The following is a 25,764-nucleotide window of genomic DNA, read 5'->3' on the forward strand; positions in this document are numbered from 1 at the left end:
CCAAAACCGCGGGGTTTCCCCTGGAAGCTTGGGCCCAGTCAGGCCTATGGCTTCTGATTGGCCGCCTTGCGCCCCGAGCTCCCTCAAAAGTGGAGCGACTAGTGCCTCTCAGCCTTGCCGTGCCCCGCCCAACTTCACCGGCCTTCTTGAGCTATTGCTCTTTTTGTTCCAATCATTCTATTAGTGTAACGTGCAGTTGGGTATCTATGTGTAACCTCATCCCCATCCGTCCTCTCCGCCTGCACTTTGTCTATTCGATCTTTGTGCCGCAGAACAGACATGAAACTCCCACTGTCCACACTTTAATACCGTGTGCCAGTCCGCGTAGATCCGTCACTTCCACTAGGGGCGGCGCATGTCTCGAGGCCCCCGGCAGCGCCTCGCTCTCCTCATCCCGAACCAACCGCGCCGAAAAATAGCCTAGCCATGGCCGCGTAGGCCCCTTGCTCTTCCGTGACATCCCTGCAGCCGCTGCCGTCTCTGTCGTGTGGGGCGGTGGCGCCTCGGCTGGGTTACTGGGCAGGTGCGCAGTGGTGGTGCCGAGCCGGGCAAAGGTATGGTTCAGCACAGAGTCGAGGATGCAGGTGTCGTGCAGCCACTCGCGGCACGTGTCACTGGGGCAGCCGACAAGGATGGCGTCGGGGTTTTCGGGCGCGCGGCAGATGCAGCGCGGTGCGACGGCCTGCGCGTGCGGGTCAGTCCTGGTGCGTGGTCGGGGGCTTGGGGTGGGGGAGGGGGTCTCTGAAGCCAACGTACCGTGAGTTCCGAGGTGCGCACGTCCAGGGCTTGGCGCCAGTAAAGGCATGAATGGCTCTCAAGGTCGTCTTCTTTCCAGTGCGTGACGGTGGCGCGCGCCGAGACCGTCATGGCGTTGATAATGTCCACTGCCAAAAAAAAAGAACTACAAGTTAGTCTACGCATGTACCCGTTGTCGCACAGCTTGGTCCTAACTGACTATGGTTGGAAGCAATCATCTCAGACCACCCGTGGTACTGCTGTCTGCCCTGGATGATGCGCGAGCCATCGGCTGTGCCGCCGGCGCTGCCACCCACCAGCCGGCACGGCACCAGCTCGTCGGGCCAGTACATCCACACGAGCCGCACAAACACGTTGTCTTCGTCGTGCGCGCGGATCTCAAGGATGCGCCCGACCCAGCCGTACTCGGACAGCTTCTTGGCCATGTTGGGTGCTGGGCCGGCCAGCTGCTGCTCGACGTTGCCCGCCTCCATCACGGCTGTCTGGTCGTTGGCGACCCAGATAAACATGCCGACGCGGAACTCGATGCTATTCACTGTATCACATGGTCGAGGACCGTGTGGGACGGGTTAGTTCTTGATTTGTCCGACGCGAAGCAAGCATGCGCTCTCCATTTGCTAAAGAGGGGATGGGGGGGGGGGGGGGGGGGGTGAAAGCGTGTCGCTAAAGTTGTGCTCTGACGCCCCTTCCCCCCCCCTCGCCCGGAACACGTACGTTTAAAGTGTTGGTACCGCGTCATACTGTACCACTTGTCCCGCGGCTCCACGACAAACTTTCCGTCCAACGACGCATGCGTCTCAAGCGCGCCGCGCGCGCGAAACGAAAACGGCTGGTAGCGGCTGAAGCCTTGGGTACCAGGCGCCGATTCCTTTGCGCGGAAGTCCGTCTTGCAGCGCCGACACACATTCAGCTCCGCCGCATCCAGCGCGTCCGGCAGCAGCTTAGTGCTGAACGGGCAGTATGACACGGGCAGCGTTTCAGGGCTGTCGGCACCCGAGGCGCCACTGGACCTTTTGGACTTTGATTGCATTTGGCGCGTGATGCCGTTGGCGTGGTGCTCTGGTCGCTCTTTGGTTCGCGCTTTGCTACTTTGCGCTTTGAAGCGGGCCATAGTGGGCTTTTATCGGGTGAGGAAATCTACAAGAGAAAAGGCCAGACCAGAATACGACAAAGCTACGCTAACTATCGTGACTTCATTGGAGGTTGGAATGAAATTAAGGCATCCTCGCAGCTGCTATCAGCTGCTATCAGCTGCATTAGGATTGCGCACGGCCTTGAAACATTATGACGTCAGACCCATTGACAATGGATAGTTATAGGGAAAAGTAAAGCGAGGACATCAAGAAAACGAACAGTAACGAAACAGACAAAACATGCAAGAGACAAACAAACTCCCGAGTTCCCTCCTTCTCCTGGCCCGGGCCCAAAACCAAAGGTAGGCCTAATGGCAATGGCGCTCCTCTCTGGCCTACTCAGAATCAGTCTCGGCGCTCAGGTCCTGCGTCTTCAAACCATCCAACTGTGCCGCTAGTCTCTCGCCCTCGTGCTTCCCCCGACCAATGTCCACCATTGAGATGAATACAGCCGGCAGGCCGACCATGGCAGCCAAGAACCAAAAGGCAGGCCGGATATCCCCCGACCGGTCAATGATGTAGCCGACGATAGCCGGGCCAAACACGCTGCTGCCCTTGTCCGTGATGGCATACAGTGCGTAAAAGGCCGTCTCGGACCCAGGCGGGATCAGCTCGCCATAGACCGACCGGCAGTACGCGCTCAGCCCGCCGAGCACAAATCCGTACACGCCGGCCACCGGGTACATCTCCCACGGCTGCTGCAGGCCGCCGACGCCCCAGCGCTGCATGACGGGCAGGTATCCGAGCAGGCCGTAGAGCGGGACGAGCTCGAACAGCGCGATGCACGCAAGCAAGGTGTGGTGCGGCTGGAGGCCCAGCGCGCGTGAGATGAGGGCCCACGAGAAGGCGCCGACGACGCCGGCCACCGTCGAGATGACATTGATCATGCCCAGCGCCCACGTCGACATGTGCATCTGCGTCTTGGCAAAGAGGATGGCCGTGCTGGACGTCGTCGCCACTGCATCTGACAGCAGGAACCACGCGCCCAGGAACAGCACCACGTCCAGCAGCCGCCGCGCCAGCTTGACCGTGCGCCACAGGTTCGCCCACGAGTGCCCGGCGTCGCTGAGCACCGTGCGCCATCCGGTCGCGCGGCCGTCTGGGCGCAGAGCGCGGGGCAGCGGCGGGCCTGGCCGCGGCCGCAGCCAGAGCGCCGACGGGATGGTGAACAGCGTCCACCACAGGCCGACAATAAAGAGCACGACGCGCTGCGACCACGTGGTGTTTTTGAGCATGACGACGACGCCGATGCACAGCAGCTGCACGAACAGCGCTGCGCAGTAGCCGATGCCGACGCCGGTCGATGAGATTTGACTGGACAGGCGCATTTCGACTGACGTGATGTCTGACGCCGACGGTGCCGCACCGCCGTCCAGCAGTGGCGTCTGGTCGCCGGGGACCAGCGGCTCATCGTCGCTGGAGTGCGGGTGCGAGCTGGCGCGGGCGTCCTTGAGCCCCGTGATGTCGGGGTGGTTGCGCACGAGCAGCGGCAGAAACGAATTCAACAACACAAACGACGCGCCAAACGACGTATTAGAGATGACTGTCAGGGCAGCGCCCAGCAGATACGTGCGGCTCGTGACAAACAGGAAGCTCATGACGCTGAGCCCGCCAAGCGCCGCGAAGCCAAGCAGCATGCGCTTGCGGCCCGTGCCGTGGTCTGCCGCGCAGCTGATGCTGACCACCACTAGCGCCTGCAGCAGCACGCTGGCCGAGAAGGTGTACATGGCGAAGCTGGTCGTGTTGATGTCCCAGCCCAGAAACGTCACCACGCAGACGTCGGCCGTCGCTGCGCCGCTGCCAGAGCGCGCCAGCCGGTCGTGCGATGCCGGGCATGGTCGCTCCGGGTGGTGCAGCAGATGCCCGTTTTCGCGCGACAGCGTCTCGAGTAGGATCGGAATGAATGAGGCTATTGCGGAGAGATAAAGTCACGTCAGCAGGAAGAGGCTTGGCATGCAGACGGAGGAGAGGGGAGAGCAAATTCGACGGCCGGGGAGCAGGAGGCGGCGCCCTACACCGCTTCGATTTGGTGGTACGAGGCTACTCACAAATTCCTAGATCCCAGACACAGTTAGCAAGACGGCACCGCCGTGCTGGTAGGCACGCGCAAAGAACTCACCGCAAATGACATAGACCTCAGACGCAAAGGCATACATGTACCAGCCGGCAATCTCCTTGCGGCTGGTGGGCCGGACATCCTCGCCGGAGTACCTTGCCAGCAGCGCATGCTCGGCATCATCGCCGGCATCGGCGTCGTCCGCAGACATTATAAGAAACAGACGACAGGCGGATGGGTTTGTTGGAACAAAGCGTCTTATACTGGGTGGAGCAGCTAGGTGGCGTCGGCCGTAGATGGATGGCGACGATAATCACTACACAAACAACCGCAGCGGGAATAACAACGCGACGTAGGAAAAAATGACAGGCGACGTCGCTAGAAAGAACGAGCAAAGCCAAATCGATGACTATGCCCCTTAAATGAGGTCCCGGCACAACGCTCACGAAATGACGTTCCTGGTTTACCCCAGATCGTTAAATGTGTCGGCTGGAGGACCGAGCTTGGGGTCTGGTTTGAACTTCTGCCAGGTGGCGGGGCGCTGCAGCAGCTGCTAGCAGCCCTTGGAGCTTTGGGCTGACTGTTATTTAGGGTTTGGGATATCCACCATGCGATTCCTGCAGGATTGGCTTGCCATTTAAACTTATTTAGATATGATGTCTGACGGTAGTTTAGTAAATATACAATATCTGCTTTGTGATATCACACAACTATTTCAATGTAGACAACTTCAAAGCATTTAAATATCATGCAAATATCATCTAGAGCTAAAGAATACAAACATCAGAAACATGGCGCTCACATAACATGCTCTACCGCCCGCACCTGCGCCTTCAAAGCCTACCCAACGCCTCACGGTTCGGCGTCAGCTGGAGTGCCCGTCCTGGGTTCCGTAAAAAGACATATTAGTCCATCTTTTGATTCTTCGCTGATGGCATAGAAGATCTCGAGGGGAGTCGTAGAGGCGCAGCAGGCGTGTGAAACTCGGCTCGGTCAAAGTCAATGAGCATCAAGGTTCCTGATTCAGGGTCAAGCACAACGTTGGGCTCACGAACATCACCATGTTCAACGCCTGCATCGCGCAGCATCTGACACAATTCGTCCACTTCAGACTTGACATCATTGAGATCGCGGACATGTCTTCCAGCGTAAGAGAGCAGCAAAAGCTCTTCAGCAATGCATCCTGTATATATACCCAAGTCCAAGTGTACGTGGCCGAGGCATACGGGCACAGCTATGCCCTGTAGAGATTCTAAGCGACGGTAGGCTTTAATTTCGTGACGCAGCAGCGGCATGCAGTAGGAAATGGTCGCCTTTGCAACAAACGTATAACCATAGTGCTGCAGAGTGATCTTGACAAGACTGCCAAAGAAACCCTTCTCTCCACGCAGGACTTCAAATCCAGAGCGATTTACCATGTTCAGCTGCGATTTGACAAGAGACCGAAGCTCTTTGTGGGTGATCGGGTGTCGCTGGAACAAGTTAGAGGGACCTTGGCTCCCGGCTTTGTGGGTGTCAAAGTTGGGACAATGCTCGTCAAGCCAGCCACCACGCATCAGGCCAAGAAGACATTCATGGGTGCAATACGGCAAAAGCGGGGCATCTGTATGTACTTCTGAAACGAGATCCAGGCTTGCATGAGTCGTAGTATCTGAAGTTTGCCGATCGCTTTGTCCTTCAACATGGCTCGAAGAATTGCCTTGATCCTGCTGTTTTGCGGAGTCACCGTCTCTGGTGTCAGGCAAGGATTTCTGATCCTTAGATGGTGAGTCAGCCCAGATGGGGAGATCGAGCGTTTTGTTAAAATTCGGGTCGTTTTTTGGGTCGTACTCGAGAGCCAAGGCTAGTAGTGTCGATGTCAGTGCAATTGCAGTCCTCTTTATTCCGTTCTCATACGCTGCAGCAATGACGTCATCGGGTGGAGGGTCAGCAGATTTATAGAAAGGAATTCCTAATACATCATCCCGGTGAACAGCAAGATGGTATTGCAAAACCCCAGGCTCCGATAGGCTGTGATGCAGGAAAACAGTGCACTCGCCAGTTGTCAAGGTCGCATAGGGAATTCTGGTGGCAATCATGTAGTGGAAGGTCTGTACCAAAGCTTTGACGACAAATGCATGAGCAATCTGGAACTGCCGTTTGTCTTTCGCGTCAAGGTCCAAGAGACTTGAGTCGTCCTGTGAGAAATGCTCCACTAACTTGGATTCTATACAACACTCAAAGATGGAATCATCAGTCCCCTTGTCTTTGTTAAGAATGCGTCGGAGGACATCAGGGGCCATCTTTTGTGGAGGTTTGTACTCCACCACAAAAAGACCTTTAGAGGTATCCAGTTGTTCTTTGCCAAAGCACATGGCATCCAGTCTTATTTGGCGACCGGTAGCATGAATCTTTGCCGGACGAGAACTATCGATGGGATGAAGGGATGAAGCAGCACGTTTACGACCCGACTTGGGACCGGTAGCAGACTGAGCTTGGGGACCGTCACGATCGTTGTGGTCAGTTGCTGGGCTGTTTTTGTCGGTGTTTTCAGGGTTAGGCCTTAGAGGCAAGACCGCCACGGACACACAAGGACCTTGTTCATCATCGACGAGTTCGTCGAGTGGGATATTTGGAGCATCTCCATCAATCAATGGTTCGTCATAAGACAGATCAAAGTCAGGCCCTTCAGGAAATAAACTGATATCATCTTGAAATTGAGTTGACTGTATATGGTCCATGTATGTCTGCTTGAGGCTGGGACTTTTGTTGAAAAGAATCTCCTTGACACCACAGGGCCTTTGTTGGAGGTAATAGTCAAAGATGTGCTTAACAGGACGCTCAGTGACCATATGACAAAACAAGGAACATGATCCCTCGTTGCCAATATTCACCCCTTTGAGATAGAATGGACAACCAGCAGTAAGTGTGTATGATTCAAAGATATGGTCGTCTTTGCATAGTTGATTGAGGGCAGAAAACCTTTCTTCATGAAATTTAGGAAACTCGAGCCATGGCTGGAGCTTTCGAGGATAATAACGCTTAGCGATAGAAGTGGCATTTGTAGCGGTCGAATAGTTTTTGGCCTCCACATTCAGCGTCTGGAAGCCCATGGAGTGGTTGTAGTAGATGTAGGAGGACAGTGTGCTTGGTCGGGTCTTGCGTCTTTCCTTCTCGGCGATTTGTCTTTCCTTCTCAGCCCTTTCCTCGGCCTTCTCGGCTCGCTCATCAGCCTCCAGGCGTTGTTGTCTTTCCTTCTCGGAGATTTGTCTTTCCTTCTTAGCCCTTTTCTCGGCCTCTAGGCGTTGCTGTCTTTCCTTCTCCGCGATTTCCTCAGACTTCTCAGCTCGCTCATCGGACTTCTCGGCCCTTTTCTCGGCCTTCTCGGCCCTCTCATTAGCCTTCTCTACCATTTCTTTGGCTTTTCTGGCCTCTTCTTTTGCCTCTTGTAGTTGTTGGACCAAGTCATTTTCTGCTCCGGGTGGTAGTTCGCGGGACTCCATGATGAAAACAAGAAGTGTAATCAAGGAAGAGAAACGGAACAAAAGACCAATTAAAAGTCAGTAGTGAAAAAAAGGTTGGTGGGTGATTCCTGAAATGGAGTATTGGAGTACTGTGAGATGGTTTTCGACAGTTGATGAGGACGTGCGATGATAATTGGTGAGTTTCGTTGATGGCGATAGGAGGTTTGTTTATGCAAAGTGAAGTTGTGGTCTTTAGGGTGGCTAGCCAGGGTTGTATAGTTAATCTGGGTGCTCATGTCACGTGATATCTAGTTGTGGGGTTTCTCGGCAGGACCCTCCTGCTTTGTTTGTTACACGGGTGCACTTTCTTTTTTTAGCGCTGCACCTTGTGAAACCTGCGTAACAGTTGGAACTTTGACAAAAGACGACGTTGAAAGACAGTTCAAAGGTCGTATTTTGAGGGATTTCTTTTCTGATGGTCTGTACTTTTACCGCCATTATTTGTTCCTATCCTTTGATACCAGTGTCAGCTTAGAAGGACCGTCAGACCACACCGGCAGCATCTTGATGGCCGATTGCCTCTTCGGATCCAGCTCAAAAGCCGCTGAGAATCCATCTCATGCTTTCTAAGACTGTACATGCAGGTTGCAAATGCAGATGTTTAGTGCCTTTGTCTGGCGATGGTTAGTGTGTGACCAAAATCTGAAAGGCCAAGACCTATGGGCACAGGATTTTGGCCTAGCAGAGTAGGTCGGTCTTTTGCCTCCCGTTAACGAGACTATCCTGGCAAAAGTGCTGTTGGCAGTATAAAGGCGAACTCCCCGAGCTTCTCGGACCGTATCCCTAAATTGAAAGGACGGCTCTACCGGCTGATAGATACGCGGCAATGATGAGGGCAAATGGTCCAGTGAAGCTGGTGAAAAAGGGAGACGAGACGATAGTAGGTGAATCTCTCAAAGTGGGAGGGGGCTTTACAGCTCATTGTCGTCTTACAAATAACAGTCCTGGCAACAGCACCAGGACTATGTTGTTCGAATTATGGAACCCTGAGAAAAGACCCAAAGCAGGGGAAGTCGACGTCACAGATATCCCCGATAGTTATAGTAGGGAAGGTTGGTTCGCCGGACCGTTTTTATATTTACTTCATTTCATTTAATTTACATCGATCGGAGTGTTCGTCAAACACTCATAAAATGAGCAGGCAGGTCCCGGCAACCTGGCGGCGGCTGAACCGGCTGCCGGGAACCTCCGCTTCGGACCGTCTTGATAACCGTAGTCTCTCAGCTCCAAACAAACCGTAGACGCCGACTCGGGATCTCCCTGGGGTGATAAGCACCTCCTAGCGCAAGATACATCAGGGGGAATACATGGAGACTATGGTAATGAAAAAAATGAAAAAAAGAAAACAGGAAAACAAGCAAAAGAAACAAGTAAAAGACAACAGAAATACAAAATCACACCACACCACACCAAACGTCATCACAGCTGGTCCTGGTCATTCCTCCCCCACCCTCTTCAACTTCTTGAGGAGCTGCCTACATCCTTTGACTGTAGGGAGGAGCTTTTTAATGAGTCTCTCCGTCAGCCATAGCCTCTATGGGATCGAGTCACACGTCCACGGGTGCCACGAAGTTTTCTCCTGTCCACATCTCGGACAATCGCGAGCGGCCCCGGTGTGCTCAAACCTCTGGTGGTACGTGGCAAAGTCGCCGTGTCCAGAAATTGCTGCCATCAATGTGCCAATATCGAGTCGGACGTGTTCTCAGTAGTCCTTGAACTTCTAGGGTTCGACGGGCTCTGGCTTGTCTATATGGGAAGGCCCGTTCTGTGCCCCCCCCCCCCCCCCCCCCCCCCACGTCTTGAGCTCTGTGGCGGCTTGCTCGCGGCACCACCTTTTTGCTCTGGAGAGCAACATCTCGAGTCCGCCAACTTTAGTCCCAGCAACCCCTCTGGCTGACCGGTCGGCTCTTTCATTGCCGGGGATGTCATTGTGGCCCGGTATCCATCTGACTCTTGCCTTTGGCGCGAAGAGCCCGCCCTGTCTCAGCTTCCAGCTTGCTAGGAGTCGTCTCGTCTCGCCGATGGCTGTTTGGGATGTCACCAGGTCGCCCTCTTCTGCGTTCAGACGGTTCACAATGCCCCTGTTGTCAAGACACAAGTAAAGGTCGCCGGTCGTCTCTTGCGGTAGCTCGTGGGACGCTTGCACGGCGAGTAGAGCTGCGGTTGCCTCAGCGTCAGTCACTTCTTGCCAGATGCCCAATGGCTTGCTACCTTCAGCACAGGTCGTGTTGTCTACCGCAAGGGTCCACCCGGCCCATACGTCGCTGTCTTTGATCTTCGCCCGCCTGAGTAGGCCCACACCGTATCTGGCCACGCCATGCGCAGGTCCTCTCGGTGTCTGGCTACTTCCCCATCTTTGTCGCCCTTTGCTTCAATGGGGTCTTCTGGTCTCTCCTTTGCAGGTCTCACCCCGCCAGGGCTAGGTATCGTCTTGGGCAGGAGCCTAGAGAGAGTCTGAACTCTGTTTCCAATGTCCCAGTCCTTGCACAGGTGGGCGTCGTCGAGGTTGTGCAGTCGAGTTGCCCCTCTTCTAGCGTTGCTGTCGAGGAGGATCTCTACTGACGGAATCATCGCTGCGCGGTGTAACAGTCCGATTGGCGTCGTTCTGTACATTGGCAAGGCTGCTCGGATCGCTTTTCTGAGGGCTATATCACATAGCTTAACTTTCGTGGCAATCCTTTGCTCCCTGTGCATTGGCCACCAGGCGGCCGCAGCGTACGTCAGTTTGGTGACTGCACAGGCTCTCACTACATGTAGTAAAAGGCCCGGGGGGGCTCCCTTATGGCATCCTGCGAGGAGTTCCAACCCGCTAGCCGTGGTCTCAATCTTCCTGATCGTTTTGTCGCGGTGCTGAGTGAACGCTAACTTCCTGTCCAGCTCTAGTCCAAGCCAGCGAAGAGTGCTGCCCTGTAGCGTAGCCTCAATAAGTTCCCATCCGGTAACTTCACGGGAGGGTTCCCTGCCTGTTTTTTTTTCATGAGGTGCAGGATCCCCGTGTTTCCCTGGTTCAACTGTAGGCCATTCTATCTGCACCAGTTATCAGCCCGCTCCAAAAGGATAGCCAACCCCTGTGCATTGGTCTTCAAATCTGGCGAAGGCCACAGGACACATTCGTCGTCTGCGTAACCCCTAGCTCCCGGTAGAGAGCTGTATATAGGGGCCATGAATAGCATGTAGAGAATTGGAGAGACCGGTGACCCTTGGGGTAGTGAGTCTCCCCGCTATCTCGTGTTCGTGACATGACCGTCCATCGCTAGCGCTGCGCTTCGTCCTTGTAGGAACGACCTTGTCCATTTGCACAGTGCTATTAGCCACCCTTCCTCCTGGAGTCGGTTGACCATGCGGTTTAGCGTGACAGTATCGAAGGCTCCTTTAACATCGAATGTAGCTATCGACACTGCGTTCTTCATTTCCCAACCCTGTTCGATCTCGTCTACCAGACTAAGCAACAGGTCTGAACACGCGCGCCTTGGAATCGCACAAGCGTACCTCTTGGGAATGACGTCTCTTTTCACGGTTTCATAGGCCAGCTTTCTTGCCACCAGTCGCTCCAGGCCTTTGCCCGGGGTCGGTAGCAGTGAGATGAGTGTGTATGCCCTTGGCTCTCGACGGTCTCTCCCTGGCTTGGGGACCGGACACATACGAGTCTTCTTGAAAATATCATTCGACTAGTGAACCCTGGCATACGGCGTAAAAATACACATCAACAACAACAAAAAGTTGAAGCTCCAGGACTTCATAGCTTGGATGAGGTTTGGGGTTCGATTTCCCGTGTCTCCAGTGCTAGTGCACATTACATTTTGCCGCCCTGGGCTTCTATTTTTGCTTTTCTTTTCTTTTTCCTCGTTATACGAGTCTGTCGTATGCAGAGAATCCCTCGCGAGTAGACAGGTAAATGAAGTTTCCCACCACCGTTACGATCGTCGTCTTCTTGAGCATTCTACACTACACCACCTTTGCTCGTTATTGAGATTTCTTTCGGTATGATATCCTATCTACAGGAAGATTGCACCCATGGAATTCATCTTGTGAAAATATAGTGGGAAAATACGTGTTTTTCAAGTTTTGATGTTCATAGTTACACACGCCTCAAGAGGGATTGGCCCTATTTTTACTAGGTCTGAATGGAAAGCGTGTACTTCCTTTTCATCCTTTAATCTGGAGCAACTTCAATACCAACTTCTCAATTATTTGTGAACTGCGGGTTTGCGAAGGTCGCCAGGATGGCGGTACTCAAGTCGAGTGGGAACGAAGTTTAGGCCCTGTTTTTGGGGTTTCCTTCCGCCACCGAATCGGTGTGTTTAGACTTTATACTTGCTAGAGACAAAAGTACCGCGATTTTGATGAATATATGCTCTCATGCAAAAATAGACTTGTTGGAATTCCAAGAAGTATTGTTCGACGCGAACACAGGATCCATCCACGGTAGTTGATTTATCACACGTGACAACCCTTATATCGCATATAATAAGGTCTGGTTCATGACTACTACATCGGAGTTGTTTCCTATAGGTTTGACACTATCGTGCGATCTCTCCATCTAAATTGTAAATCATATATCCCGGGCTTCAACTGTACTTCATATGATCTCACCCAAAACCTGCCTCGAATATAGTGCGACGTCTACTACACCAGCGCAAGCCTCAATCATAGCTTTTGGATATAAAAGGAATAGCGTTTCTCTTTTGACTATGTAGATTTAGACTTAGAAACTATTGATCATCGTTCTCTTCTTCTCTGATAATTTGATAGACTTTTTTGTGACATTGTTTGTAGTAGCCATCTGCTTTTTGTACTTCCGGAAGTATTTTTTTTGAAATCTGGCTGAGGACTGGCCCAGCTATATCGTCCTCTTTCGAGGCGAAGACACTGACTTGGTTGTCCTATTGAACACACCACCACTTCTTACCAAATTCAAACATATACCAGTAACGTAATCCCAACGTTTTCAAAATCTTTTCGGTGTCTGAAGCCCTTCCTAAAAATCTCGAACGTTCATATAGTGAAAAGAGGAAGTTTCTGGAGAAGCCCGCAAACTCTACCTCCATCATGGAGAAAAAGAAATATCTTCCACCTGTACATGATCGACCATCTAAAGACAGACGTGCCCTAACTCTATGGGAATACAGATGTTTACCTTCAACGCATACAGACTTTCTACAACCAAGATATTCGAGCTTGTGCCCCCGTAACTAGGTGCCTTGGAGAACATCGACTCCAGTGTTTGGCAAACATTCATTTGTGAAATGCGTCTTCTAGAAGACGTCATAGAGGGCAGTCGGGGAAAGCTCTGTCTAATAAGTGCTTTGGATACAAGCAGTCTTCTTAAAAACAAAAAATGACAAAATTCGTCTTGCCCTAGTCAAACCGAATGCTACTGGTCGTCTTACTCGATGTAGGTATGTATGTGTGTACCCATGTTGCCGTTGCTGTGTACTACATGAGTTATCCTCGTTTGTTTAATTGGTAACCCTGTTAACCCTAACAAGAACAATTTAACGCCACACAACGTGGCTGCTTTCCATCAGCCCACTTCTCAAGCAACGTGGCGCAGTGGAAGCGCGCCGGGCTCATAACCCGGAGGTCCCTCGATCGAAACGAGACGTTGCTAGGACATGACTTGGCTTTTTGGGGGGTTTTGCTCAAGGGGGCTGTTTTTTTATACTGCTTGTTGGATAACAAACTGTCTACCCTTTTCTTTATACAATATATCGAATCAATGCCAGTATGCTTTGTCTATTTCCGCCGCGTAATACATGGTTCCGAAACATAACATGACGTCTACTTGTACAAGCATTCTAGTGGCCGCCGTGGCCAATCTGTGCCAGCAGCGGCAACAGCATGCCGCCGGCCGTCGCCAGGGTGTCCCGCATTTGCAGGCCTGGGCGCTTGCGCTGGTGCGGCAAGTCGGCATACCCGGAGCCGGAGCTGGATTCGTGCGTGTGTGTCTCCTCTTGCATCGCGTGCATGGCGACGTATCTATCCAGCCAAAATGTCAGTACTTCTCACTCCGCTATTGATTGTAGGCGTGCGCATGTTTGAAAACCCACAAAAAGGTGCCGGCCGAGAACAGCAGTAGCATGCCTGTCCAGTAGTGGCCCTCGGCGCCCTGCATGCCCTGGCCGCCTCCCAGGAGATGGATCAGCAGCCAGGTGACTATCGCGCCACACGGCGCGGCAAGACTAAAGACCAGCAGGTGGCCGCGGGCCGCATATTTGGAGACGCCCTGGCGGAGTAACACAGTGGTCAGACCAAAGGCGGCGGGTGCCTTGTGCACGAGGATAGCGATAAAGATGATGAAGCCCAGCTTCGTGTTCTGCGTGCTGCTGCTGGCGCCCATGGCGATGCCATCGGCGGCCGCGTGAATCACGAGGCCAACAGTCAGGGCGTTGCTGCGCGGGCCGGCGTGGTACGGCGAGTTGGGCGCCAGCGCAGACAGGAAGCCCGTGCTCTCGTGGTCGGCGGCGCCCCCACTGCTGTCGGCGCCGATGCTATCGAGCGAGATATCTCGGGCTGTAGATGCCGAGAGATGGTCTGTAGCGTGGCGCGGCAGGCGGTCAATGAAGAACATGAGTAGGAAGCCGCTGATAAGGCTGAAGCCGATGGAGAAGGTCGGCAGCTCGTTATCGTCCGCCTCACGGCGTGCCAGGGTCCGCGAAATTTCGGAAAGAACGTCGGGCCTGCTTGTGCCGCCGGCGGCACTGTTAGGCTCGACCTGGAGCTCGGGCACGGCGAGGAGGTGAACAAAGCCGGGCTCGCTTGGGCTGCGACGCTCAGCTCCGACAGCCGACGGCGCTGGGTCGGCGTGTGAGTGGGCATGGAGTGTCAGAGCTTCGACACCTTCGGGTATAATCACAGTCATGGATGTGCCGACAAGAATGCCAACACCAATGCTGGTGATGAGTCGCAATTGTGATTGCGAAAGCGTCATGGTCAGTGGCAGAACACCGGCGACAAAGGATCTGGGCATGTTAGGCAAGGAGGCGCTAATAGATGAGGGTTCGCGAGCGGAGAGCGGAGGACCTACGTCACAGCCATTATCACCTAAGAAAGCAGACATGTTAGCTTGAGCTACGCTACTGGGATCAGAGAGTCACCATGAACCTACACTGAGTGATAGAAGCAGGAAGAGACCGCCGGCCATGGTGGTGCATGTACAGGCTTTGCGCCTAACCGACAAACTGTGCAGGGAGAAGAAGACGGGCCAAAATAACGGCGCAGGAAGCAAAGCCAACCGTTGGTAGCACACAAGGAGTTCAAGTAGAACAGGAAGCACAAAAGAACGTCGTCGCGTAGCAAGCTAGCAGCACAAGGAGCTTCAAGGCCACGCAAAGATCATGGACCCAAGCCGAAGGATTGCGGCCAACCCTGGACAAGCAGGGGCCATATGAAACCCTAACTAAACACTTTCGTCGGCAGAACATCGGCAAATCACACATCGACGTCACTGGAAGGTTAATCCCGACGGCTTTGCATTTGATTCTTCCTCTAACTTGATTGCATCTATGCGCGCGTCTTTCAGCTTGGGTGTCTGTACGGACTTTAGATACTCACTTCTACCGCTTCGCCATGGACCAGCCATCGTCGCCAAAGCGACGCCACATTCTCTCGTCATTCAATCAGCAAATCGACCAAGACCGACGCCTGCCAGCCGACGACCCCCCACCACGGTACAGCTCGACAAGCACAAGGGCTAATGACACGTCCCGAGAGCACCGACGGCGACGGAGGGCATGCTCTTCGGAACAGGAGCAGGCGTTTCCATCTGCGGACAGGTCGAAGCCCCCGGGCGACAGAGCAGAAGCAGATCCTGAAAATCAACGGTCTGAGGAGGCCGATGCGACAAGGCCGCGCGTGAAGAAGCTGCGCTTAAAAAGCGAAAGCTCTCGACGGCGCCGGCGGCAAGATGCAGAGGACAATGGTGTAGAGAAGCGCCGTAGCAGAGACGGTGACCGTCACTCGGACAGGGACAGCTATCGCTCCCACCACAGAAGCCATCGGCACCACCGCCGCCGCTCACGAAGCCCGACGCCAGAAAATCCACACCAGGAGCCCCCGCTCGACCCCGACGCCGCCTTTCGTGAATCGCTCTTTGATGCCCTCGCCGACGACGAAGGCGCCGCATACTGGGAAGGCGTCTACGGCCAGCCACTTCACATATACAATGATCGGCACCAGAGCGGAGGAGCCGAGGCCCAAGGCCCGCTGGAGCGCATGACGGACGATGAATACGCGGCCTGGGTGCGCGAGCAAATGTGGGCCAAGACGCACCAGGGCTTACTCGAGGAAAAAGCACGGCGCGACGCCGCGCGAGCCGAGCAGGCGGCGCAGCGCAAGAGCGAGGATCGCCGGCGCCGCGAGGACCGCAAGCTGCAGCGCGACGTCGAGCGCAGTCTACAGGCGGGCGAGGAGCGGCGGGCGCGGCGAACGCGCCGCGAGGCGTGGCAGTGCTATGTTGCTGCGTGGAGCGGCTGGGACAACAGCGTGGACGCGATCCCGTGGCCGGCGGGGCGGCGGCCGGCTGCCGACGAGACGGGCGAGCAGGCGGTGCGCGAGTTTTTTGTGCGCGCGCTCGAGGAGGATGAGTATGTGGGTGCGGATGCGGCCCAGAGGGCCAAGGCGCTCAAGGAGGAGCGGGTGCGCTGGCATCCGGACAAGATTCAGCAGCGGCTGGGCGGTGAGGTGGCGCCAGAGGTTATGAGGGATGCCACGATGATTTTCCGCGTGCTGGACAAGTTGTGGACGGAGGCTCGGCAGGACAAGTGAGCTTTGGGGGGATGAGGCGAGCTTGACGGGAAACAAGACTTGCTGACAGTGAGCAACAATCACATTTCACCATGACGACTTTATGAACTTGAAAAGGGCAAATTTATTAAATATAGACACTAGTTTCCTTTCCGATTATTATGAGCAAGTGAATATTAAACGCGGTTTTCAGACGACCCCCAAGGCTTCGTTTCCAAGGCCGATGGCTGGTGCTTTACATGAAGACCAGAGCAGCACCACCCAGAATGGCACCCAGGCCCATGGCGGCTGTTTGCACAGGGGCACCGGCAGTGGCGGTGGCAGTCGAGATGGTTCCGGTACCAGTGTCGGTGCCCGATCCGGAAACAGTGGTAGTCGAAGTAGCCGACGTTCCGGTGCCGCTGGTGGCCGACCCCGTCCCGGAAGTGGGGGCCACAGTCACCGTGCTGGTGATGGAAGCGCTGCTGGTGGCAGTGGCGGAGCTCAGGCTGGATGCAGCAGCGCCCGTTATCGAGCTCAGATCCGAGGCGGCGCCTTCTGTCACGGAGCTAATGGCCGATGAGGCGCTGGACAGGATGTCGCCGATGCCCGATGTCACATCGCCAATGAGTGAGCTCACTTCCGAGCCGCCGGCGGACAGCAGGCTGGAGATCAAGTTCTGGGGCTCGGGGGCCTGGACGTCGGGAGGTTATGTCAGCAGGTGTAGCATGAGCAGGCATACTTTGGAGAAACTTACAGCAGCGGCCAGGCCAGCAGCGGCGAAGACAACAGAGAACTTCATTGTGGCGGTGATAGATATTAAGATAAGAATAATGGCGAGTAGCGTAATCAGAAGAGCTGTGTTCTTGGAGAATAAAGTATCGCAACAAAAGGGTGCACTGGATATGATGCTCAATAGCTTCTCTTTTCTGCCTCCATCTCACCGGCGTCCGCTGCCTTTTATATCCAAAGCACAAGGCAGTCTGACAACTCGCGCCCCATTCCGGCCAGCTGTGGCCCCAAATGGCCGTCTTCCTCCCTTAGTAACACCCAATATTGGCCGTTGATGTCCTTTTGTCTCATGCAGGCCGATACCGCGCCTCGCTGTCTTTCTCACTGGTTCCTTTTTTTTCTTTCTTTTTTAGTTTTGCTGTCGTCGTTTCTTCTCGTGGCCCCATAAGCCAAAACCCTCTGTCTCACCGTTTTTGGACCCACACCCCCGGGCCGATGGGGTCGCTCCAGCGCCGGGATCCACTTTTAAGCGCACCGCCCAGGCCTTCTGCTGCTGCTTCTTCTTCCTTCTTCTTTTTCCTGCACTCCAACGACAACCCCGGGAAAGAACGCGTGGCCGAGTAAGCCTGATGCCGCCACCTCCTCCGTCTCGTACCCCCTCCTTCCTCTTTCTCGCTCTCTTGCCTCCCGGGTTGACGCAAGGTTCCAAAAGTCTACAACCACCAGCTGCCCTGCTGTGTAGCAGCCTTTTTTTTGCAAGTTCCGCTCCTTCCTTTTCGGCACTGGGAAGGAGGGAGAAAAATAAAACAAAAAAAAGGTCTTTGTGTAGAGCCAACAAGGGCAACTGCAGCAAAGACAAAGATGCTTTCGGAGAGTTGCTATTTCGGGCGGTGACGACACCCTTTCATCTCAAGGCTGAGGCAGTTGCTCAGCTGGAGCTGCAGCACAAAACTACATACGAACATACCCCCCCTCCGCGCGTATATTTGTGCCCCGGCCGGGAAATGCTGCATCTGCATCTGCGCCTGCATTCTCCAGATGTCACCTGTAGACGTTTCTTCGACAGCTCTGGCCAATCATCTCGCACACAGCTGGCCGCGTCTTGCCTGTTTGCTGACTTTGAAGCTCAAGCGTGCTGCTCGTATCAGCAGAATGCTGCCTCCTCCTCTTCCTGCGCGCTGCGAATACATAATATCTTCAGGTAATGCCCCAATCCCGCCGCGCCGGCTGCTGCTGCTGCTGTTGTTGTAGCCACCATCTTGGTGATCTTGACGCCCGCGAGGCCTTGTCTTTATCTCCCGACCAGCACCACCAGCGGCCTGCTTGTTTTTCTCTTAATGTCCATAAGATTTAGCCGTAGTGCCCCCGCCGTCTCTCCCTGCACCTAATGGCCTCCCGAGGTACAAATATACTCTCTGGCCGAATCAGCTTTTCATTTCTATGCTGTCCAGATCCTTCGCGGGACTGTCAGTGTCAGCCCCATCCATCCATCTGCACCCCCAGCCAATAGCAAGCGCGCAAACTAACGTCACCAAGTGCTTACAATGAATGAGCAATGGGCGAGACAGCAAGACCTCCGCTAGGCGGCATAGAACAAAGTTCCAACAACATGCACAGGTGCACTCATCCAGAGGCTGGCCTGACTTCATCTTCATTCCGCTCGGCTGATGCTTGCGTCGTTCAACCTTCTCAGCCCTCTTGCCCCTCCCCCGCCCTCCTGCCGTCCCCCTTCCCAATATTGTTTCAATATGTACAACCCTAGCACCCTTGGAAAACCCTACAAAAGGCCTGCAATTTCTGTTCTCTTGGCTCCAAGTCGAGTCGATTTATCTTGTCTGAGACTTGTTCCACAGTGACTAGTTTCGTCTTGTCTTTGAGATGTTTGCGTTTGTTTTTATAACCTAGTTGTTTTTACTCTACCCCTTTGCCTCTGTGTTGTCAATCTGTAGCCCGTCCAGAGAGCCCTACCAGTCGTCATGGGCTCTCCCTCGTATTCTTCCTTGTCTCCCTCATGGCTCATGGACCTACCTTCGTCATGGGCCCTCCAAATATGGCGCAATGCCCTTCTTCAGCTCCATGACAATCTCACTCGCCTCATCCGCGCTTTTAGCCTCAAAGTCATACCGCTTGCTTTCCGTGCCTTTGTAGACCATGAGCTGTAATGGAGAGTTAGCACATGTTCGGTTTTTTCTTGTCTCTCTTGAAGAAAGGGGGGAAGCTAGTAGAAGAAAAAAGAACCAAAAAAAACAAGGGAGAGACAAAAACAAAGATGAATCACTACTCTCAGGCTACTCTCTTGGCCAGAAACTCACCTTCAAGTTCGTAGGGTGTTTACGCAGCACCTTACACCCCACAGCATTACTGAAATGCACTGTCGTAGTCTTGCCGCTCGCGCCAGCCGCTGGAATGATGTGAATGTACTCGCCGTCAATGACCAGCGACCGCTCGCTGGTGCCGACCAAGCGCATCGTCTGTTTGCGCCAAACTGTGTATTTCTTGTAGTTGGCCGAGCCCAGCTCGTCCTGCTTGAGCGCCTCGCGCGTCAGCGGGTGAATGCCCATAAACTGCTTCTTGGCCCGCCGCGAGTGCTGCGATTCAACCAGCGGCAGCACCTTGGGGCTGGCGCTCGTCGGCGACCCGCTAATCGTCAGTGGGCCGTCGGTCGCAAAGCGCCGCCGGTACAGCTCCAGGTCTGATACGTTGCCAAGCGAGGCAACAGGCCTGTCGAGTCGCGCGACGGCGCCAGACCCCGGGATCTTGAGAACATGATTCGCTTGGTCCAGCTGCCGCTTTTGGCAGACGATGTCGAGCACTTCTGCCAGGTACATGTCAGTCGTGACGTCAACAGTCACTAGCTGACTAGCAGCAATGTCTGATGTCAAGATATGAATGCGAAGAAGCCTTTGTTGGCCCCGTATCCGGTTAGACGACACCGGCGCCTGAGGCGCATCGGCCGGAATTATATTCTGGTTGCGATATGTCGTTGTAAGCAGAGGGTTGGTATACGCTGGCGGCATGTACGCGGGTGGCGGTGGGGGTGGTGGCGCCGCAGGTTCTGGGGGCTTGTTGTTGTTGTTGTTATCGTCGGTAGGAGAACTGACGCCCAGTGCGTCGTCTATATCCGCCTCCTCGTCGGCATATTCTGCCGTTTGCTGCATATTGTCTCGTCTCTCAGAGTCGGAAGCCATGACCAAGGCGAAATCGTCATAGTGAGCGGAATTTGCACGACCTCTGCCTCTGACACCTCCACCTCCACCAGTACCTCCAGCCCCAACTCCACCGCTCCCAGGCCCGTTATTAGCAGTAACAAAGGATGCTAGCGGCTTTGTGCGTTCTAATGGGGGGAAGTCATCATCGACCTCGCCATCTTCCATCATGCGTAGCGTCCACCAATTGACTCCCATCTTGTTCTCGGGAAGCGGTGGTTCTCTCTTCTCCTCAATATAGCGCAGTAAACTGAGACCAATAAGCTGAACAACGGTGACGGGTTTCGAGCTGCCTGTGTCCTCGCTAACATCCCGGCGAATTTGTACCTCGAACGGAGTCGAGGACTGGTTACTAAAAGGTGCAAATATGCGCACACAGATGGGCGGTTTGCGTTCACCCTGTCCAGAGAGGTTTGCAAAACGGGCAAAAGGAACACCAGCCGTCTTTTTCTTCAGTGCTTCTGATAGTAGGGATTTGGGCTGTATCATACTGAGGGGCCGGATAGCGCTCATGGGTCGAGCTGGCGGTAACGCAGTCAGAGTACGGGGAATAATGGGCGCCAGGGACCGTCGAATGGTTGAGCGCCGCATAAACTTACGTGGCGGCGTTCCAACAAGCTGGGTTGTAGGGGAGGCTGGGGGATTGACCTGCATGGGATTATCCACCGTGTCCAGAATGGAGACCGAGTCGAGGGTGTCCGGGAAGCGAACCGACGACGCATCCGAGTCGTCCTCATCGTCTTCGTCTTCGTCTCCGCCCTCGTGGAGAGAAGGAATATGGCTCTTCTGCGAGGCTTGCGTTGGTGGCTTCATTGCCTTGGCCCGAGCTACCACCACTGCTGCTGCTGCTGCCGCTGCGCGCTGTCGCTGCATTGTGTCGAGTTCGTTTTCTGACGAGACTTCACTGCTGGTAACAGTGTCCCGGCGTGCGCGCTCGACTACCGTTTCCAGAGCCGACTGAGAGCCTCTTCTAGCGGCCGACAGCGGGCCAGAAAGTGACGCGCGTGGCGACGCTGCTACAGGCAGCGGCGGCAGTCGTAGCGACGAGCTTTGCGAAGGCGAAGAGCCAGCGCGACTTCGCACAGGCATCTTGGTGAATTTGATTTGTGAGGGTTCCCGGCGATGTTCTTTGTGCTGTACAGACTGAGGCGCTGTGTCAGCTTCTTCGTCACTGTCGTCGCTGAGATCACTGCTGTCCTCTTCCTGGTCTGGCGGGCGGTGGTCCCGTCTGCGACGGCGCTTCGGGCCGGCTATTGGCGTCACAGCACTGCTCCCCATGCCGCTCCCTCGTAGACCAAATACATCAGGCTCATCCTCCAGCGTGTGGCCGACGGCGCGCGGCGCTTGAAAGTACTCGGCAGCTATGGCAGTAGGAATGGGCGGCGAGTATGTCCGCTTGATGTGAGTCGGGTTGGCCTTCCACCCGGTCGCCTTGAACGGGCCTGTGTTCAGGAAGCCATCATTAAGAGTGATTAAGCGTTCACCCACACCATCGGCAATTTCATCCAAGTAGCTGGTGCGCAGCTGGTATGCCACCAGGCTTTACGGGTGCACAGAGGCAAGCAGTATGTTGTTAGCAGTTTGGTCGGCATAGGCATAGGCTTAGCTGGAGGGGATATCTCACTCTTCTGTCTGCATAACCGACATGGTGGCGGTGCGATAATGCAGGGACTGAGAATTTGCCGGGAAATCTCGAGTGACTAAACAAAAATGACGACCCAATATTAATAAGAGGCGGCGATGAGATGGTGGTAGCGTCCAGCGGACGGATAAATGCTGATGTGGCCGTGGAGGTTTAAATGCCTCCATCCTCAGGTGAAGGAGCTTTGGTGGTGATGCTAGGGACAAGCGAATTGTTGGAATTCTGGGGGCAGGATGTGGGGCAGAATGTATTTTAGGGTTGGTGGTTAGGGTATCTTGTATTACAGACCACCAGGGTTCTGGCTGGAGCAGAGCCTCAAGGTCAACCACTGGATCCCATCGTCGCCATGATTGAGCATTTTCTTGCTAAATAAAACACCATGTTTTCTCTTCCCTTTTTCACACCAACTACCACAACTTGCTGATCTATGCTCAATCTGCGCCTGAGCCTTCGACCTTGCCGCATCACGTCCGCCCTTGTCCTCCGCACGGTGCCGTATTATTTGATTTCAATCTTGCCAACCGCAGCCATCCTATCAATCTGAAGCCCAGCTCTTTTCTCCGGCGTTGTCCTTTATTTCCAGACTCAGCAATGTCGTCCCAGATCGCCGCCCGCCCAATGCCACAGTGGTTCTCCTCCGTTAAGGTTGTTTAGCCTTTGCTCGAGGTGCTTTGGCCAGCTTATTCTTAGTCTTTTTGCTTTGAGATGATGACCCTGGCGATGGTGCAAATTGGAGGTTATTTTAAGCGACGACAAACATTGGCCTGATCTCTTCGCTTCTGCCGAAGTTGACAGGGTCATGTTGACTTGGCACGTCACGTGATAGTGTTACTCAACTCTATTTGATCATCATGCCGCCGTATATCTCATACGACTACGCTCTCACCACGCTCTCACTGCTCTTCGCTACATCCCACTCATCCTAAATCTTCTCACGAGACCTTTCTCGCCATGAGACCCGGAACCCTTGTCGCCCCGGGCCTGCTGGCCCACGGCATTTATGCACATCTTCTCGATTCTGTGGCCGAAGCCGAAACTTCACCCGCCTCCGAGTACTGTACTACTCCAGCCTGCCAACGCATTGCAACGGAACTCAAGCAAAACTTGGCTCACAACTACCAGAAATTCAACCCCTGTACCGACTTTGAAGAGATGGTTTGCGGCGGCTGGCGGGAGGTCCATGACATCCGAGATGACCAACGCAGGATCGACACAATGTCGCTAATAAAAGACCGGGTGGCTGAGATAACGCGCGAGATTGTCGAAGGACCGCTGCCCGCGGACATAGACCCCGAGTCTCAGGACGCCCAAAATTTTTATAAAATGAAGACCGCCTACGACGCCTGCATGAACACGGAAGCCATCTTCAAGCTCGGTATTGAGCCACTGAAAGCGAAACTTGAGATGCTAGACTCCGCCACTACTATTGAGGATGCTATAATCACCCTCCTCGAAAACGGCATGGATGGTCTAGTGCGAGTCACTCCCATGCTTGATGATGCCAATCCCAACGTCTTGACCATTGGCGTGAGTGGCCCTCAAGACCTTGGGCTTCCTTCACGAGAGCACTTTAAGCAAGACAAGCTAGTGAAAAAGTACTGTGCTGTTGTGGCCCAGGTGCTCGGGTCATTTGATGACACCATCGATGTGTCTGCGGCTAACAAGCTTGTGACCTTTGAGCGAAGCCTTGCTCTCTCGATGCCGCCGTCGGCTGATAGCCAGAATATCAAGGTAAGTTTGTCTTTCTCTCCTTCTGTACCTAGTGTGAATATCTATGTACGTGTTGTTAACTCTTTGACAGTTGTTATATAATCCCATGAGCTTAGAAAAGGCTGCTAGTTTAGCCCCAAGTATAGACTTGGAGGGGATAATTAAGGCGCTTGCCCCGAAAGACGTATCGATTCGCGACGTCGTGGTGCTTCATCCTGGGTACTTGACATCGCTCGAATACACGCTTGAAGACACTAGTCTGTTGCTCCTCAAGTCGTATTTTAAGTGGCGCATGATCCAAGGCTATGCGGCTTTTTTTGAACATGACGTCTTCAGACCTCTCCTAGAGCTTCAAATAGATATTGCGGGTATAACCCCCGAGACCAAGCTGGATCGTCAGGATACCTGTATTCGCAAACTTGGTTCAAATCTTGATGGAATTCTTGGCCGTTTCTTTATCGAAAAGGCCTTCTCTCCGGCTGCCAAGGCCTTCGGTGAGGAGATGGTAGACAACATGAGGGAAGTATTCACTACCAAGCTAAGAGCTGTTGAGTGGATGGACAAGCGTACTACTAAAAACGCTATAGAAAAGGTTCAAAACATGAATCAAAAGATTGGCTATCCAACGGAAAGCCCAGACATTACCAACCCCGACGACCTTTTCGAGTTCTACGAACTAGTTCAAGTCAACAGCGACACCTTTTTTGAAAACGAAGTCTCTATCCGCAAGATGACATTCACCATGCAATGGGAGGCTCTGGCTGAGCCTTTTGAGGACAAGGAGTGGCAAGCGGGTTGCCATGCTGCAAATGCTTATTACAGCCCTGCCGGAAACGAGATGATGCTGCCTGCCGGGTTGATGCAGTTTCCCATTTTTGACCCCGACGTGCCCGCCTATGTATCGTACGGCGCATACGGATCAGTCGTCGGCCACGAACTAAGCCACGCCTTTGACGATACCGGGCGCTACTACGACCCCAAAGGCCGCTACAGAGACTGGTGGGACCAGGCGACAGAACGCCAGTTTGACGAAAAGACACAGTGCTTTGTAGACCAATTCTCGGCGTTTGTCCATCCCAATTCCCCGCCAAAGGCACGCTACCACGTCGATGGCAAGTTCACGCTGAATGAGAACATTGCCGACTCGGGCGGTCTCTCGGTTTCGTATGACGCGTGGAAGAAGTTCGATGCCAAGACGGGGGCCACGGGAGGCCAGAAGCTGCCCGGCCTCGACTTTTTCACGCGCGAGCAGCTGTTTTTTGTCTCGTTTGGCAGCCTGTGGTGCAGCAAGACTCGCGGATATGCCAGCCGCCTCTCGTCGGACCCGCACGCGCCTCCCTGGGCGCGCATCAAGGGCAGCGTGGCCAACAACCGAGCCTTTTTGCAGGCCTTCGACTGCCCCGTCAAAGAACCGGTGTGCGAGATGTGGTAGTAAGGCGCAAGGGAGAAGAGAGAGGAGAAGAAGGGGAAGGCGGGCGCAGTTGAGACGAGGAGCGCACATGGGATTTACCAGCTCAACAATAAGGCAAGAGGAGGCGGGGTCTGCGAGGCGAGAGGATGAAGGATGAGGGATGAGGCGAGCGGGCGGTAAAGATTCAAAATAGGCGCACCGGGGTTTGGTTCTTGGCGTTCACATGTTGGTATTTCGTGCGGGGGGATCTAGACTTTTGGACACAGGTGTGAGGTCGGAGCTTGGCATCTCCATTGATGCATGGATGTTTGGAGTTTTCTGCGGTTGTATCTGCTGATCTTTTCGACATTGTCTTCATCATGACCATTATGCATATGGGTTCAAACAAGTACAACGTAGCCATGCGTGCACAATTGTAAGTGAATAACTAGTTAGTTGAACTGTAGTGAGCCCCTCCTTCTTTAGGGTTAAACAACATGGTGGATGTCCCCCTTGTCCTGCCCTGTGGCTGCTGTGCTGGCAAGCAAGGTTTCTGCCGGATCTTCAATCTCCCCGTAAAGTGGAGAGGGCCATCAAAATTTGGGCCACCGCCTAGCAGCTCCAGCCTCCAAATTACCCAGCAAGCACGGCAGAAAGCCCAGGAGCTCCACTCCTGTTCTGACCGCTCTTCTGTCTATAAAACAGCCACGGCGCTCCCCAAGATTTTTTAAGTTTTCTTTTCTTTTCTTCTTCAGCTCTCTTTGCCTTTTGGCTAAGATCAAGTGTAGTATCTGTTCTTTTCAGTTTAATCTCTGAAAGTGTTCTAAGGAACACAATCGTGATTATACCTATTTTTGGCTCTCGGACTTTGGCCGCTGTGCTTGCACATGTCATTGACCATCGTGTCCCTGG

At 54.0% G+C, this 25,764-nt stretch overlaps 8 protein-coding genes across 8 annotated transcripts; 2 read left to right on the top strand and 6 right to left on the bottom strand.

Moving 5' to 3' along the window:
* Positions 1-250: 250 nt before the first annotated feature.
* BROUX77_005930 (uncharacterized protein) lies at positions 251-1,867 on the bottom strand (the record flags this gene model as incomplete). Its single annotated transcript, XM_073750858.1, has 4 exons — positions 251-682; positions 757-884; positions 956-1,291; positions 1,471-1,867. The coding sequence occupies 4 exons, from the start codon at positions 1,865-1,867 to the stop codon at positions 251-253; spliced, it is 1,293 nt and encodes a 430-aa protein (XP_073603800.1).
* Positions 1,868-2,224: 357 nt separating this feature from the next.
* On the bottom strand, positions 2,225-4,156 carry BROUX77_005931 (uncharacterized protein; the record flags this gene model as incomplete). The annotated part of the gene is made up of 3 exons (XM_073750859.1): positions 2,225-3,798; positions 3,938-3,943; positions 4,009-4,156. The coding sequence occupies 3 exons, from the start codon at positions 4,154-4,156 to the stop codon at positions 2,225-2,227; spliced, it is 1,728 nt and encodes a 575-aa protein (XP_073603801.1).
* Positions 4,157-4,850: 694 nt separating this feature from the next.
* BROUX77_005932 (uncharacterized protein) lies at positions 4,851-7,427 on the bottom strand (the record flags this gene model as incomplete). Its single annotated transcript, XM_073750860.1, has 1 exon — positions 4,851-7,427. The coding sequence occupies one exon, from the start codon at positions 7,425-7,427 to the stop codon at positions 4,851-4,853; it is 2,577 nt and encodes an 858-aa protein (XP_073603802.1).
* A 5,819-nt stretch (positions 7,428-13,246) lies between these two features.
* BROUX77_005933 (uncharacterized protein) lies at positions 13,247-14,592 on the bottom strand (the record flags this gene model as incomplete). The annotated part of the gene is made up of 4 exons (XM_073750861.1): positions 13,247-13,427; positions 13,499-14,410; positions 14,476-14,492; positions 14,557-14,592. 4 exons carry the CDS (start codon positions 14,590-14,592, stop codon positions 13,247-13,249), a joined length of 1,146 nt encoding a protein of 381 aa, XP_073603803.1.
* Positions 14,593-15,017: 425 nt separating this feature from the next.
* Positions 15,018-16,214, top strand: BROUX77_005934 (uncharacterized protein; the record flags this gene model as incomplete). The annotated part of the gene is made up of 1 exon (XM_073750862.1): positions 15,018-16,214. The coding sequence occupies one exon, from the start codon at positions 15,018-15,020 to the stop codon at positions 16,212-16,214; it is 1,197 nt and encodes a 398-aa protein (XP_073603804.1).
* A 214-nt stretch (positions 16,215-16,428) lies between these two features.
* On the bottom strand, positions 16,429-16,974 carry BROUX77_005935 (uncharacterized protein; the record flags this gene model as incomplete). The annotated part of the gene is made up of 2 exons (XM_073750863.1): positions 16,429-16,866; positions 16,930-16,974. The coding sequence occupies 2 exons, from the start codon at positions 16,972-16,974 to the stop codon at positions 16,429-16,431; spliced, it is 483 nt and encodes a 160-aa protein (XP_073603805.1).
* Positions 16,975-18,937: 1,963 nt separating this feature from the next.
* BROUX77_005936 (uncharacterized protein) lies at positions 18,938-21,757 on the bottom strand (the record flags this gene model as incomplete). Its single annotated transcript, XM_073750865.1, has 3 exons — positions 18,938-19,060; positions 19,217-21,650; positions 21,735-21,757. 3 exons carry the CDS (start codon positions 21,755-21,757, stop codon positions 18,938-18,940), a joined length of 2,580 nt encoding a protein of 859 aa, XP_073603806.1.
* Positions 21,758-22,703: 946 nt separating this feature from the next.
* On the top strand, positions 22,704-24,894 carry BROUX77_005937 (uncharacterized protein; the record flags this gene model as incomplete). Its single annotated transcript, XM_073750866.1, has 2 exons — positions 22,704-23,483; positions 23,554-24,894. 2 exons carry the CDS (start codon positions 22,704-22,706, stop codon positions 24,892-24,894), a joined length of 2,121 nt encoding a protein of 706 aa, XP_073603807.1.
* Positions 24,895-25,764: the final 870 nt, after the last annotated feature.

This window comes from Berkeleyomyces rouxiae (assembly GCF_048999995.1).
Source record: "Berkeleyomyces rouxiae strain 22BRR77 chromosome Unknown BrBRR77_ptg000007l, whole genome shotgun sequence".
NCBI lineage: Eukaryota > Fungi > Ascomycota > Sordariomycetes > Microascales > Ceratocystidaceae > Berkeleyomyces > Berkeleyomyces rouxiae.